General features: G+C 57.7%; 1 protein-coding gene across 6 annotated transcripts; it reads right to left on the bottom strand.

Annotated features, from left to right (window-relative positions):
* Positions 1–4,168: 4,168 nt before the first annotated feature.
* Positions 4,169–14,702, bottom strand: ZNF205 (zinc finger protein 205). Of its 6 annotated transcripts, XM_049637377.1 has the most exons (9): positions 14,333–14,702; positions 11,940–11,994; positions 11,126–11,287; positions 10,855–10,992; positions 7,995–8,208; positions 7,605–7,696; positions 7,115–7,235; positions 5,488–5,583; positions 4,169–5,235 (listed from the first exon to the last, which is right to left on the bottom strand). In XM_049637377.1, the coding sequence occupies exons 3-9, from the start codon at positions 11,270–11,272 to the stop codon at positions 4,169–4,171; spliced, it is 1,875 nt and encodes a 624-aa protein (XP_049493334.1). In that variant the 5' UTR covers positions 11,273–11,287; positions 11,940–11,994; positions 14,333–14,702. The 6 variants fall into 6 exon arrangements, with proteins under 6 accessions (XP_049493334.1, XP_049493338.1, XP_049493336.1 ...); XM_049637381.1 differs by lacking the exon at positions 11,126–11,287; XM_049637379.1 differs by lacking the exons at positions 11,126–11,287; positions 11,940–11,994; positions 14,333–14,702 and adding an exon at positions 11,669–11,899.
* Positions 14,703–14,713: the final 11 nt, after the last annotated feature.

Raw genomic sequence — 14,713 nt, 5'->3', positions numbered from 1 at the left:
AGCACGTATTGGGGCGCCTGGGTGGCTCAGACGGCTAAGTGTCTGCCTCCAGTTCAGGTCACGATCTCACGGCTGGTGGTTTTGAGCCTGGCATCAGGTTCTCTGCTATCAGTGCACAGCCCACTTGGGATCCTGTCTCCCTCCCTCCCTGCCCCACCCCCACTTGCGTGCTGCCTTTCAAAAACATACATAAAAACATTTAAACATGAGCATGTACGGTTCAATGCTACTCCTGGTTTTGGGATGGTGAGAGGAGACTTTACTGGCGGTGAGATGAGACTCCTGGTTTTGGGATGGTGAGATGAGGGCCTGGGTCCGTGCTGGCTCACCAGGCTAGGGCTGCCACACTTGTCCTGACGGAGGCTGCCTACCTCCAGCCCACCTGCGCACGTTATCGTGAGAAATACACTTACATCTTGGTTAAGGTCCTGCTCTTTTGGATCTGTTATTTGTAGTTGAACTGAATCCTAACTGATTCACTACCTCCTAAGATTCTGAAAGGATTAAATAAATAAGAGAATATATATGTAAGACCACTTAGCCCAGCACTAACTTTTAACACACAAGAAGTGCTCAGTAAAGAGTGGTTTAGTCCCAGGGAGTTCAGCATCGCCAGGAACCTGTCACCTGGGCATGCCCACAGGAGTGTGGGGTACTTAAGAGGGTGCAGGATTTAGGCCCTCCAGGCCTTTTTTCCATTTTCTCCTTAAGATTTGAGCCAAACTTGTTCTGGTCAGTGGCCTGTGGGGATTGTAGTACTAATCTTCATGACTAGTCCATAACTTTGTTAGTTGAGAAGAGAAAAACAGGTGCTCTAGGAGGTGACAGAGGTGCAGGCCACAGAGTGCTGTCTTTACAACCCAGGCAAGGGATCGTGTCTGACCACATGCCACAGGACGGCCCGAGGAGGAAGGGTGGACCATCCTCATAACCTCCTTTCTCCACCCTCTGCCACACGCCAAGGAGAAACTTCAGACCATAGTCCTGAGCACTGTCACCTTCTAGCCTCCCCTCCTGCAGTCATCTCCTACCTTCCCTCCCAAGAGAGGTGTCATTTCAGTCTCTTCCTGGTGGCCGGGCCTTTATTCATTCCGTTTCCTGTGCATGAAGTTCTACCCCCAAATCCTAGTAAAATGGCTTCTTGTCTTTTCCAAGTCTCAGTTTAAAACTTCCCTCCTTGAAGAGGCCCTTTCTGACAATCCGTTCCTAACATTGTTTCACCCGTTCCTTTCTGATATTTGTCACTACTTGAAATTAATGTCTGTGTCACTTATCTGCATGTCGGTCTCTCTCACTAGACCGGAACCCGGAGAGGGCAAAGATCTTTTCTGGCCTTTTCACCGCTTATTCCTCAACGTTTAGCAAAGAACGTGGAACACTCGCATTCATTCCGTATCTGCAAAATGAATGAGTGAATGCAGCAAAGCCCCTATTTAACGTTTCCCCGCCCTTTACCTCCCTCCACACAGCACCCAGAGCCACCCCCACACCCCTCGCACTAGCCACCTCAGTCTCCCCGACTCCCCCCGGAAGAGGCCTGAGCTCTCCTTCCAGGCCGTCCCGCCCCCGCGCCCGGCTCTCCCTGGCAGCACCGTCAGGCCCTGCTCCAAGGCTTGGAAGGTGCTAGAGCGCCGGCCGGCGGGAGGAGCGCAGGCGGCCACCGAGCTCCAGTGCAGGGGTCGTAGGTGCCTGCTGGGTTCGGGGTCCCGGAGTCTCCAGCCAGCAACGAGACGAGAGGACTGAGGGCGCCAAGCCGGAAGTGGCTCTGGCCCAGGCCCTCAGCCCTCTGCCCACGTCCAGTCTAAGACCGCAGGAGGCTTTGCATCTCGGTAAGCCCAAGCCGGCTGTGAAGTCTCGCGGGTTGGCGAAGCCAGTAATCCAGCACCCGGTCGCTGGACCCTTCCGAGCCCGACGCGTGGCAGAGAAGAAAAGGGAAATTGTCAAAGCGGAGATTTCCGGCCATTACGGGGCAATCTTGTGGCCCGGGGAGCGGAAGGGTGAGAGAGACGGCCGTGATTGGCCGGGTCCACCGGTGCCCGCCTCTTGCCCCGTCCAGACGTCTGATTGGCTAAGGGCAAGGGTGGGGGCGGGACATTCCGGAACCCATCCTCCTTGCTGTGAGGGCGCCCAGTGAGCTTGTCCCGCTTACGAGACCCTCGCACGCGTCCCGCCTCCCTACCCCGCGGAGTCACCCCAGCAAGGGAAGAAATGACCCCAGACCGAGCTGGGCCCTGAGCCCCTTCGACCGGACTGGGCCTTGCCTTCGGGCCGCACAGGAAGCGGGTGGGGAGCCCACACGGAATATTCCCCGCCTCCGCCCTCGCCCTTCTTTTGACCGCGCAGGCGCAGGTAAACGGTGAGCACCCAGGTGGGGCTCTCCCGAGCCGAACCGAGCAGCTGGGCGGTCAGGTGTGAGCAGAAGCCAGAAGGAAACGGGCCACATCCGAGCGGATACCCAGAGACACGAAGGCCCTTCCCTGGCGTCCCCCCCGCCTGGCCAGCTGCCTCCCCCCCACCAAATCACGAACACCCTTCGGCCTGACATTCTAGGCCCTTCCAAGGTACCTCAGCTACCTCTGCCGTCTTAGTTGCTCTTGTCAAATATCTAAATTGCCAAGTTCCACTCTTAAAATGTTCCCGGCAGCTTTGTCCCAGAATGGTGGGCCTCTGGATGGGTCTCTAGGGAGAAGTGGACTGAGACCCACGGAGCCCTTGGTATCGTGCCCGGGCCTGCGCTAGTCAGCAGCTTTCTGGCATGCCGCTGATTACCCACCCCCCACCCCGCTTGCCATCTCCAGCTGGGTTCAGCACTCCTGAAGGTCAAGTTTACAGTCTTGTCTTACTCTTTTTAGACAGCCCTACCTCATAACACGCATTAGACAGTCAGTAGTTGTCAGGGTGCATGGAAAGAGGAGTATTCTTTACACAACAAAATTCCTGGACCTGAACCCCAGCTCCCAGCTCACTGGTTGTTGGTTAAGTTACTGGATTTCTCTCTCAGCCTCAGTTTCCTCATCTACAGAACTGGGATGGAATCAACTGCTCAGAGTTATGGAGCGTAGAAGCGACATATACACGGCACTTGGTCTCACACCTGGCAGGCAGCCGCTTAACTGGCAGCTATTACTATTCTCAGTCCAGTCTCCTGTCCAAGCTCCCCTAGAGCTTGATCCATGGAAGCAGGTGGAGCCTCAACAGCCTCCCTCAAGCAGATGTCCTCAAGGTCAGTTGATGACAGAAGTGAATGTTATCTTGGGAGCCGAGCTGCAAATCTTGGATAATAAGCGGCTGAGCCCATTCCTCCCCAGAGGGGGAAAAAAAAAAATAAAGAATGGGAAATAGAAGCTACAGAGGTCAAAAACCAGAAGGCCAAGAGTAGAAGACCCAGGCAGAGGCAGATAGGGCAAATTATAAAAGACATGTACGAAGAGGCCAAGGAGGTGAAAAGTAGCAGAGGGAGCTGGCGGCAGCCTTTGAAGGCACCAGGAAGGCCAGTGGTCCCTGTTAAGGGAGGAATCCTCACTGGATTGCGGCTGGGCCCCAGTGGAAGCAGATGGAAAATGTTCAATCACAAAACAGGCTTCCGGTGCCTGAGACAGGAGACAGAGCACCAGACAAGGAACAGGAGTTTCCATGGTGGCTCAGCCCTGCTCCAGCTCCCAAAGAGAAGAGCCCGGGGAGGGTCCAGGGCTCGGCGGTCAATGTGCCTGGGACAAGAGTGATGGCAGCAGGAGCAGACCGCCCTGGCAGGGGGACCCACGGTCTCAGAAGTGGCTGGTGGGCTTCAGGTTTCTGTGCCCAGAAGCCTTTGCTTGTAGACTTAGGGTCCTGATGCTTTGGAATGGCCCCAAGCCAGGTCAAGGCTGGGGACGGGAGTACCCAAGCCCCACAACCAGGATTTCAGGGACGCCTCAGCCACGTTGGCGCCAACGTGGCTGACCCGGGAGCCCCGGGAGTCGGCGTCACCACCGGGGCCCCCACGAGACAGAGCACAGGCGGTGGCTGGAACTCCAAGGCCTTTAATTTGCAGCTAGCGTGCCTGCGCCTCGCCCCAGCTCCTCCCCACGGTCATGCCCCGCCCCCATGCCAGCACCTCCCTCTCCCTGCCCACACCCCCTCTCACGCAGCCCCCGCGTCTCCCCCACGGCCACCCCCCCCACCCCGCCTCCTAAGTGGGAGCCTGCGGGGGTGCCGCCAGGGCCCCCGCCGCCCCCAGCATCAGCACGGCCAGGGCCTTGGGCCCCGCGGTGTGGATCTTCTCGTGCCGGTGCAGGTTGGAGCGGCGGCTGAAGCTCTTGCCACAGAGCGGGCAGGAGTAGGGCCGGACGCCGCGGTGGGTGCGCTGGTGGGCGGTGAGGTGCGAGCTGTGGCTGAAGCTCTTGCCGCAGTCGAGGCAGTGGTAGGGCTTCTCGCCCGTGTGCGTGCGGTTGTGCGCGATGAGGTTGGAGCGCTGGCTGAAGCACTTGCCGCACTCGGGGCACGGGTAGGGCTTGACGCCGGTGTGCGTGCGCTGGTGGGTGACCAGGGCCGAGCTCTGCGTGAAGCACTTGCCGCAGATGGGGCACTTGTGGGGCTTGGCGCCCGTGTGCGTGCCCTGGTGGGTGACCAGGTCCGAGCGGCGGGTGAAGCGCTTGGCGCAGCGGTCGCACACGTAGGGCTTCTCGCCTGTGTGGATGCGCTGGTGCTGGATGAGCGTCGAGTGGTGGCTGAAGCTCTTCCAGCAGGACGGGCAGGTGTAGGGCTTCTCGCCCGTGTGGATGATCTGGTGCTGGATGAGGTGCGAGCTGCGGCCGAAGCGCTTGCCGCAGTCCGTGCAGGCGTAGGGCTTCTCGCCCGTGTGCGTGCGCCGGTGTGTCACCAGGTGCGAGTGCCAGCTGAAGCCCTTGCCGCACTGCTCGCACGTGTACGTCTTCTTGCCCGCGTCCCCGTCGGGGGCCAGGCCCTCCTCGCTGCCCTCGGGGGTGGCCGTCCGCCCCTCTCTGGGTTTCTCTGGGAGGCGGCCCTCCGGGGCTTTCGCCAGGCTGGCATCGGGCGGGGCCGGTTTCGCCGGCCTCTCGTCCGGGGGGCCCGGCTGCGCATCGTCTCTGGCTGCCCCTGAGCTCTGGCCGCTGGCCACCTCCTGCCCGCGCGGCAGGCCGTTCCCCTGCGCTCTCCCCACCCTGCTTCGGAAGGACTTCGCGTCCCGGAGGGCTGCCGGGGATGGGGCCGGCTCCTCCTTCCCCACCTCAATGGCTCCTGGAGAAAGAGGGTTTCCGGCAAGAGAGAGACTTTGGTGAGGGACCCAGGGGGACTCTGGAGATGGAGGTAAGAGCAGGGATCCTGGAAGTAAAAGCCACCCCCTGGAGAAGACGGGGAGCTGAAGGCCCTCCCCTGGAAGGGCCGTGTGCCTGAACCCCAGGGGAAACGGAGAGTCCAGGCTGACGAGGGGCGCCTGGGAGTGACAGCAGTGACCCCACCGCCCCGCCCACCTGCCACCCCTGCACGCACCTGTCTTCTCCTCATCTCCCATCTGCCGGCAGGAGCCCGAGGCCTCACCCTTGCCCTGTCCTTGGGAGGCCCAGAAAGGTCTGCTGAAGGGAAACCCTGGCCAAAAAGAGACAAGAGATGCTGCGCTCAGTCACCAGGCGGCACAGCAGGGGACACCCCCTCCCCACCCCCACCTGCCAAGGACACAGCTCTGCACACGTGGGGTAAAACTAAGCGAGTTCAAACATCACTTGGGGTCAGGTGTCCACCCGTCTCTAGGAAGCAGGTTCTGGGGTAAATGCCAGACACGCTCCTCTCAGGGCTGAGCTGGGCCCCATCTAGTATCCCTGAACGAGCACCAGGAGTAACGGGAGAGGGGGTGCGTGAGGCCAGCTGCCCATGAACCCCTTATGGCACACAGGCCCCCAGCAGCGGCCCAGCAATGTTTCCCGCTCCTGCACCTTCCCAGACCGTGAGCAGAAAGGGCTCCCGGGGGAGGGGCGGTGGGGGACAGGAAGCCAAGTGGGAGGGCCTGGGCGAGGAGGCCGGCTGTGGTGACCACCCAGAAGTCAGGGACCAAAGGCGAACTGGCCAAGTCTCCTGGGGCGTGAGCCTGGGGATTCTGGTCAAGTCAGTAAGAGAGTGGAGGAGCCCAGCCTCCACGCCCTGACCCCAGCCCTGCACCGGGGAAGGAATGCGATGGACCAACCAGTGGGTAGGGCATCCGTGAGGCTTGCCATGGGCTGCAAATGGGTGCCGGGTTCCCTGTGATCTCCCAGGACTTGCCTGGACCTGCCGGTCTGTGCCCCGGGCATGGTTAACAGTGGGTGGAGAGCAAGCCTGAGATAATTAAAGGACTGAGCTGCCCAGACCCGGAGGCCCACCATCAGAGTCAAGGGGGGATTCCCAAGCCCCCAGCTCCACTGGACTAGCCAGTGTGCAACTGACAGACTGTCAGTGTGTACTGACAGACAGACAGACTGGATGAATGAATGAATGACAGTCAATGAACGGGTGCTCTGAGTTTTCCATCCGACCTCGTAGAATTCTGCCAAGAAAACCAGAGTCTGAAAAAAGTGCTGGGACTTTACTTACCGTGAGAAAAATGTCCTCTCCAAGAGGACAGGCCCCTCGGGTGGATGTGAGACAGCAAGGGGTCTGGGGGCCTGGAGAGAGGAGCTGACCGTGGCCCGCCCCACCCCCCGGCCGGCAGCTCCCGATGCGGAGCCCAGACACCGGTGTCCGCGCAGACACCTCTCACACGGGGCTCGGAGGGGCAGGAAGCTGGAGCGGAGCGAGCACTTCCGAAGAGCCAGGAGCAGAACCCCCAGGTCAGTCCTGCCACCCCCCCCCCCCGGAGCCGCTAGCCAGATGGGGCTACCTCAATTCAAGTTTGCGCTGATTAAAGTGAAATTAATAAATAAATAAAAAGTAGCTCCAGCCACATTTCTCATGCTGAGCGGCCACATCTGGCCCGGGGGCTCGTGGCTACCACGTCAGTCAGCACAGCTGGAGCGCATGTCCTTCACCAGGAAGGTGCCGTGGAACGGCGTGGTCCAGAGGAGCGGCGAGAAGGACTTCGCGCCCTGGAAGGGGAGGAGGAGGTAAGAGTGGGAGGGCCCCACCTCGGGCACGACCCGGCCCTTACCCAAGGACAGCCCGTTCCTCTTCTGCAGGACGTCCCTGTAGAAGTTCTGCTGCGCGTGGTCCAGCCGCCCCCACTCCTCCCGGGAGAGGTACAGGGCCACGTCCTCGAAGGTCACTGGCATCTGCAACAACACAAAACGCCCACTCTCCAGGACACGCCAGGACCCCCCGGAGGGGCACCATGGCTCCAAGAGGAAGGCGACCTGGCTCCTGACCCGCTGCCCCGAGTGAGCCCCGCCCTCGTGTCTGCTGGTGAAGCAGGACGGCCGCCCGAGGGTGGCTTCGCGGGGGCAAGAACGAGGCGGCTGTGTACAACCCGGGAGACGGAAACAAGCGTCCCTTTCGGGCGCCGCAGCCGAAGCTCGGGGTCTCCACGCACGCTCCCCTGCAGCCCCCACCCCCCGGGCTGGCGCTCGCATCCAGGGGACGATGTAGTTCCTCCACATCCCTCTGCTGTTCCTCCAGCCCTGGACTTGGACGGGGACACTCACCTGGGACCAGGCGGTGAGGAGCGCCGCAGCCATCTGCCGGTCTCTGGTCCTCCCCTCACGAGAGAGCACGGGGATCTGGGGGGAGGGGAGGGCTGAGAGAGGACAGAGGTGCTCAGGGCGGCCGCCTCGCCCCGCTTACCAGGGACACCCCCCCCGCTGCCTCAAACTGCACCCCGACCTGACCCAGGAAGAGGGTCAGTAGCCTCTGTGCAGTCAGAGGCTCCGAGGCTGTGCGGGAGAGGCGTGTCGGGGGCAGGTGCGCACACACGCAGGCCTCTCCGTGGCAGGAGAGCTCGCGCCCTCCCCGCCTCTGCACCAGACGCCACCTCTCCCCACAGCTGCCACCGAGAAGGGGCCCCTCTCCGCGCCCCTCTCCATCCCTTTCCTCACCTCCTCCGGGCAGGAAAAGAGCTTTGTCCTTAGAGCCCTGGCTTAGGGACACCCAGCCCTGCTCTCCTCGGGCCCCGGCCCCCTGCGATGCCCCCTCAGGCTGTGGCTCTTCCGGCTCCGTCTTGATGTGGGGAGACTCCTGAGCAGCTCCCAAAGGCACCGTCTCCTCTGACTCAGAGAGCATTCCTTGACGAGGATGCCCATGACCTGGAACCTAGGAATGACAGCCCCCGTCAGCACCTGGGCAGAGAACGGGAGACGCAGCCGAGCCCCACACCCGAGGGGCCTGGCAGCGGCCGACACCCAGGTGGCCAAACACACCCGAATGCAACTAACTCACTGCTGGCCTTGCTTCCTTCTCCCGGCCCTGGGGCCCCGCACGTGCCTGGTTCGCCCCCACAAGGCCGGGACAGCACGGGAAGGAAGGGAGGCTCGAGGCCGGGCCAGGGGCGGGCTGGCCAGGTGCCCACAGAGCAGGTGTCTCCTCCCCGTTCCAGCCTCGTACCTCCCACAGCAGTGTGGACGGTTCCTCTTTCATGTTAGAGGACACCAAGTGTGGTGGGCTGAATGGTGTCCCCCAAATTTCCCGTCTGCTTGGAACCTCACAATGTGACCTTATTTGGAAAAAAAAGGTCTCTGCTGATGTAATCAGTAAAGGATCTTGAGATGAAATCATTCTGCAGTTAGACTGGGCCCTAGATCCAACGACCAGTGTCCTTAGAATGAATTCTAGTTGTTTTATGCCACCCAGTTTGTTACACAGACATAGGAAACGAACACACCCAGGCTCAGAGATCGACCATGACCCAAGATTACAGAGCTTGTGAATTCTCAGCCAGCACTTGAACTCCAGGTGTATCTGATTCACAAGCCAGCCCCAGGGCCACCATTTCCTGAATATGACAGGGAGGTATCATGTAGCCCTGGGCCATTTCCAGCCTGACTCAATTCGGTCACGGAAGTTGGAGTTTTTTTAGTTTGGAGAAACAAGTCCAAGGGTACCTCTAACTGTGCCGAGGCCTGTGCCCACCTTCGTCTGACAGAAGGAGACCTCCTCCCGGCTCACCCCTGCAGCACCACCCACCGCAACTCGTCCAGGGTTCTCCAGGGTCCTCCTAACTCGTCCCTTCTTCACATCAACCTCAGGTGGGAAGGTCAGGCAACCGGGGCTTGATCCAGACCAGCCCCTCGCTCACCGCTCAACCCTGAGTGGGCACCGCCTTCCCACAAACCTCAAGAGCTTTGGGAAAGTCACTTCCTTTGCATTGGGGGGCTCCTCGTGAGGCCTCATCATCACCCACAGCACAGGGACTGGCCAGGCTTCTGCTGAGAACTCAGACTTCTCTCTCCACACCGCCCCCACGTCTGTGTATATCAGAGCCCCAAAGGGAAGACCCTCAGGCCAGGAGTTGGAGGGCCTGGGAGCCACACGAGCCAGGCAGCCTCCAAAACTCAGCTACTCTGCCTCACACACAGATCCCCTGTGAGAAAGAGCTGCCTACTCTGGAACATTCTGGATAAACACAGAGCGGTGCCAGAAATAATTACTATAACTGTACTGTGCGAGTTGACAGAATCCAGCAGGAGAGAATGTCAGGGGCGTGCGAAGCCCACTGGGTGTTACAAAGGCATCGTGGAAGCGAAAGCACGCAGTGTTGACACGTCTTTGTACCTTCTACCGTACGAAAGTGCGAGACGTAACGCCGATGGTCCCTGACTCTCAACGGCTCAACTTAACGAGCTTTCGACTTTATGATGGTACAGAAGCGGCACACGTTGGGTAGAAACCACACTTCGAAGTCTGAATTTGCCCCTTTCCCTGGGCTAGCGATGTGTACCACGATCCTCGCTCAGGACGCCAGGCGGCAGGAGACATGGCTTCCGGTCAGCCGCGTGGTCACGAGCGTAAATGACCACAAACTGGTGGCCATTCTGTCTTCCTCCTTCAGCACGGTGTTCGGTACATCACGTGAGATACTCAGCACTAAATTACGAGATCGGCTTTGTGTTAGGTGGTTTTACCCAAGGTAGGCTGCTCTGAGTGTTCTGAGCACGTTTAAGGTAGGTGAGATTAGGCTCTGATGCTCAGTAGAGCATGTATTAAATGCATTTTCCACTTAATAATATTTTCAGCTTCCAGCGGGTTTATCAGAATGTAAACCCACGGTGAGCTGAGGGAGATCTGCTCTTGATTTGTGCTTGTCCTTACACCTGCTCGTTGAGGCGATCTGTTTCTCTGATCTAGGTTCTGGTTGCTGTGGGTGTTGTTATTGCATATGTGACAATAACGATCTGGATGAGACAGGTGGCAGCAGCAGGCAGGCACAGGGTATACATTTTATAGACGACACACCTGGTTCCCAGAAGCCAGGGGACTTGCCCAAGGTCACACACCTGGCTGCAGCTGACTCATATTCCTTTGATTCCAAGCTCAGGGGCCCAGGTCCTCCCGCAGGGTGTAATTACATACATGGGCATCAGGTACAGGAAGGAGACAAGGAGCTCAGACCCAGGGAGAGAGGAGATGGGGTGCTAGGCAGGAGGGAGCGGAGGGTAAACTGAGGCTCCCCCACGTGCGCTGGGCACAACCTCACCAGTGGGACCCCCACGCAGGCTCCCCGCTATTTCATGTAGCCTTTGGCCGACAGACTCCTGAACTCAGCAGGCAGAGCCGAGCAGCTCTCTGGCTGTCAATTCCCAGTGCAAGAACTTTCCGGTCATAGCACCAACTCCTCCCATCACCCCCATCCGCCCCAGTGAGTCTAAGTCTTCCACTGGCGTAGACACCCTACCTTGAAAACCCCCTCCCGCTCCAATCCCTTCCAAGGCATGCATCCCTCACCCAGCGCCCGGTCCATACCTCTCGGGCTCTCTCCTTGTCCTGGGTAGCCTGGGCGGCTCTGCCGTCTGCAGACATTTCTATCTCAGAGGTAGAAAGCACAACTCCGTCGTTTCTCCTTCTTATTGGCCAAGCCCCCTCCAGCTTCTGGCCAGGAGCCTACCAGAGCAGAAATGTAAGTCAGCCATCGTCTCCCGGACACCTCCAAAGCACCCTGGAAATCCCCACGCAAGCCCAGACCCACGCTTGGTCCCAATCAGAAATAAAGCCTCCCCAGATGCCCTCCGGTGACCTCATTCTCTCTGGTGTTGTTTGGTCCCTCACTTGACAGAATGCTGTTTTGTATCATCCCCTTTGTCGCTGAAGCCAGAACTCTGCATCTCAGAGCAAACCAGTTAGGGAAAGCCAGAGCTGACTCGGCATCTGGATCTCTTGTCATCAGGAGCCGAAAGGTCTGCAGAGACCGTACAAAACAGGTGCTGGGTGTGACCCCATCCATCACAGCCGGCTCAGCTGAGGAATCTGGGCTCCACTGTCTCCCAGACGCAGGGCACACACAGCCTGTGCTCAGCCTGACTCCGCCGCCTGGGATCCAGAAATTGCGCTGCCCGGTCTCAGCAGCCCTCCCTGCAGCGGTAACCACCCGACGGGGACAAGAGTCCATCCTGTTCACAGGCCTGGATGGCCCACGTCCTTCCCCTTCCCGAACCTGGGTCCGGGCCCCCTTCTCTCCCCACCAGCCTGAAGCCTTCCACCTTTGACCCCGTCCCCTCCCGCCAGCTGGCCACCCGTGTGGATCTCGGGATCCAGGCGCCCTCCCCAGCACCCCTCTCACCGAAGTGGAGGCGGAGGGGGCACCTCGGGCGCTGGGGGCCCCCTCCCCCGGGAAGGGAGACTCCACAGCCTACACCGGGCCGGGGAGCCGGGTGGAGACTGGGATTAGGGACAACAGGAAGTCCCTCCCATATCCCGTTCCCCACGCAGCTGCAGCCCTACAGGGTTCCCAGCTTCGAGCGTTCCGGGGCTGGGGTCCGGAGCTGGGCTGCACCTGCTCTAGGCAGGGACCTGAGTCCTAGATCTGCACTGCCAGCTGACGATCGCTTTACCTGGTACGTTCTTGTGCTACCAGTAGAGCAGGATGCGGAGATTGGAAAACAAATTCTGTGGAAGGACCAGATATTTGACGTTTCAAAGAAGGCACTGCAGCTGTCCTCACAGGAGTGAGTGCACTTTTCTGGCAGAGGGGCACGATGGTCCTTCACAACACACAGGGCCTCTGAAGGTCTTATGGTCTCTCACGGTCCTGGATTTCACGTAAGGCGCCCAGGCTTGTGAGCAGGTCGTCTGGGCTCTCCCCAAGACTGGCAGGGAGTTCTCTCTCCCTCAGAGCAAACTTAGGAAATAGGCCCAGGAACTCTCCTCTCCACCACCCCCCACCCCATGCCCCACAGCTTGAAAAGATGTGGGACCAATCTGATTTTTCTAGATCTGCTCTCCCCCAGCTCCCTCTCAAGGCCAGGGAGAGCAGGGGTAAAAGGGTCTGACCCAGCTATATCGACAGGGGCCCGGACTGCCTACCCCACCACTTAGTCTTTGTTTTCCATTTGGACCTGAGAACTAAGGCTCCCAAAATGGAGGACAGAGACTGCGCTTCACTTTCTAGGGTGAAGAACCCATCTCTCCTCTGAGCAGGGCACATGGGTCAGAGGAAAGGAGTGGGGCCAGCTCTGGGGTCAGATTCCAGGAAACATTTCCATGCCCGTGGCCTGCGGCCATCAGAGTCCTCTGAGACGCATCCTTTCATCCAGTACCAGGCACAACTGGCCCCTGTACCAGCCTATGGGCGTGCTGTGGGCTCACAGGGGTTTAATTTCCTTAAAACTTTGTTTCTGACATTTAAAAATGAGTAGAGTTCTCATAAAATCGATTTTCTTGAAAACAAGCAGATCATTGGGCAACCCTGGACTCATATTTCCCACCTTCAGGGCCTGCTCTCATGTGGCTGCATTTCAACTACACTTGCCTCCGCAGCATTTTGAATTTGCAACCCTGCTTTTGGAGTTAATTGTGTTTTAGGACTCTGATCTATTCTACTGTCACTCTGATGAACAAAAAATGTTACCCCTGGGGTTTGTCTCTGGTCATTATTTCCAGGCATCTTAATCTTCAAGGTAAAGAGGGATGTACGCAGTTGTAGCAAAAGTCAGGAGTATTTTCAAGCCAGGGGCACCTGGGTGCCCCAGTCGGCTAAGCGTCCAGCTTCGGCTCAGGTCATGATCTCGCAGTTTAGTTTGTGAGATAGAGCCCCGCGCTGGGCTATCTGCTGTCAGAGCGGAGCCTGGTTGGGATTCCCTCTCCCTCTCTTTCTGACCCTCCCCTTCTCGCACAAACATGCATTCTCGCTCTCTCAAAAATAAATGAACTTAAAAAAATTACTATTTTCAAGCCAGCGAGCTATAAACTGGAAAGTGACAGGGGGCTGTGGAAAAGATGAACTATTCATTCTGTGAGTGTTTCTCCATCAACAAGGAGCATGACAAGCATCCGGAGTAAGGGAAGTCACTCCTGAGGCCATGTCAGTGGCAGTTCCAAGAGTGCACTGAGTCCCAAAAATGTGGACACGTCTTGACTGTTGGGCAAATGTTTCTCTACCAGACAAAAGGGGCCACTTCAAGGACTCTGGGGAAGCTGAGCGGTTTGGATCCTAGCACGGGATCACCTAAACCGGACCAAATGAAGTCTCAACATTTATTTAACGGTTCGGAAAATATTTATTGAGCACCTACTATATGACAGACATTAGCCCCTTCTTGAACGGGGGAGGAAACGCTTCCACAGTCTAGGCTCTAGGACTGAGCAGGTCTAGGGGGAAGCAAATGTCATATTTGATGTGTGGGAATTGAAGTCCCTAAAAGACTTCAGAAAAGCACCACGGAAAGGTGAGTCAGTAAGCAAAGCAGAGATCAAAACTCTAAACGCCTCCAGCAAGCAGGCAGCACAACATATGACGAGTGGCTTGGATGTAAGATGGCACTCAGAGCCTCAAGAAGTCATGTTGTATTCAAAGGGGGCCGTTGGGGGCTCAGTATTGCCAAAGCTTAAAGACTTTTTAAGAGAAGCCGAAAAAGAATTAGATTTCTGTGTGAAATGTCCCAACTTTTTTTTTTAATTTTTTTTAACATTTATTTATTTTTGAGACAGAGAGAGACAGAGCATGAACGGGGGAGGGTCAGAGAGAGAGGGAGACACAGAATCTGAAACAGGCTCCAGGCTCTGAGCAGTCAGCACAGAGCCCGACGCGGGGCTCGAACTCACGGACCGCGAGATCGTGACCTGAGCCGAAGTCAGACGCCTAACCGACTGAGCCACCCAGGCGCCCCAAAATGTCCCAACTTTTAAATGTTCATGATTAAAATAAAAAATTTAAGAACTCTGTACAACCCCAGCAGAAAACACCTGCTGTCCAGCTCACAGGGCACCAGTCTAGAGATGTACTCACCTCAGAAGCCTGTCACAAGGATAACTACCATGGATGGAAGTGCTTATCTGAGCTTCAGACAGGGAGAACACTCAAGGAAGGCCAACTCCAATGTCTGGCGGCTTCACTGAGCTTATGAAGAGGTCACCTTCAGCCAATAAATCGTGATCGACCTTCAGAGATTGGCCTGAGAACTGACTCAGGTCTTACAAAAGCACTCAGAATAATAAAAACTAGAAAAAGAAATCATCTGAAGTAAGAAGAAAAACGTTTCGTTAAAGGAAAAAAAAAAAAAAAAAAAAGCTTTTACTAATTAAGGCTGATAAGCCAGGCTGGAGACAGGGTAATGGCGAGATCAAGCCTTAGGAAGGAGAGAAGATGGGGGGGGGGGGGGGGGGGGGG

This window comes from Panthera uncia, chromosome E1 (assembly GCF_023721935.1).
Source record: "Panthera uncia isolate 11264 chromosome E1, Puncia_PCG_1.0, whole genome shotgun sequence".
NCBI lineage: Eukaryota > Metazoa > Chordata > Mammalia > Carnivora > Felidae > Panthera > Panthera uncia.
Note: the sequence above shows the minus strand (reverse complement) of the source record. Positions and strands in the feature narration are given on the sequence as shown.

Bases quoted from the DNA above. Each gene is read 5' to 3' on its own strand.
- ZNF205 (XM_049637376.1), bottom strand. From the start codon at position 11,497: ATGGACTCTTGTCCCCGTCGGGTGGTTACCGCTGCAGGGAGGGCTGCT. The intron at 8,209-10,854 runs GTATGGACCGGG...TGTCATTCCTAG, and splicing joins ACAAGGAGAGAGCCCGAGAG to GTTCCAGGTCATGGGCATCC. The intron at 5,236-5,487 runs GTGCGTGCAGGG...CTCTTTCTCCAG, and splicing joins GGGAGATGAGGAGAAGACAG to GAGCCATTGAGGTGGGGAAG.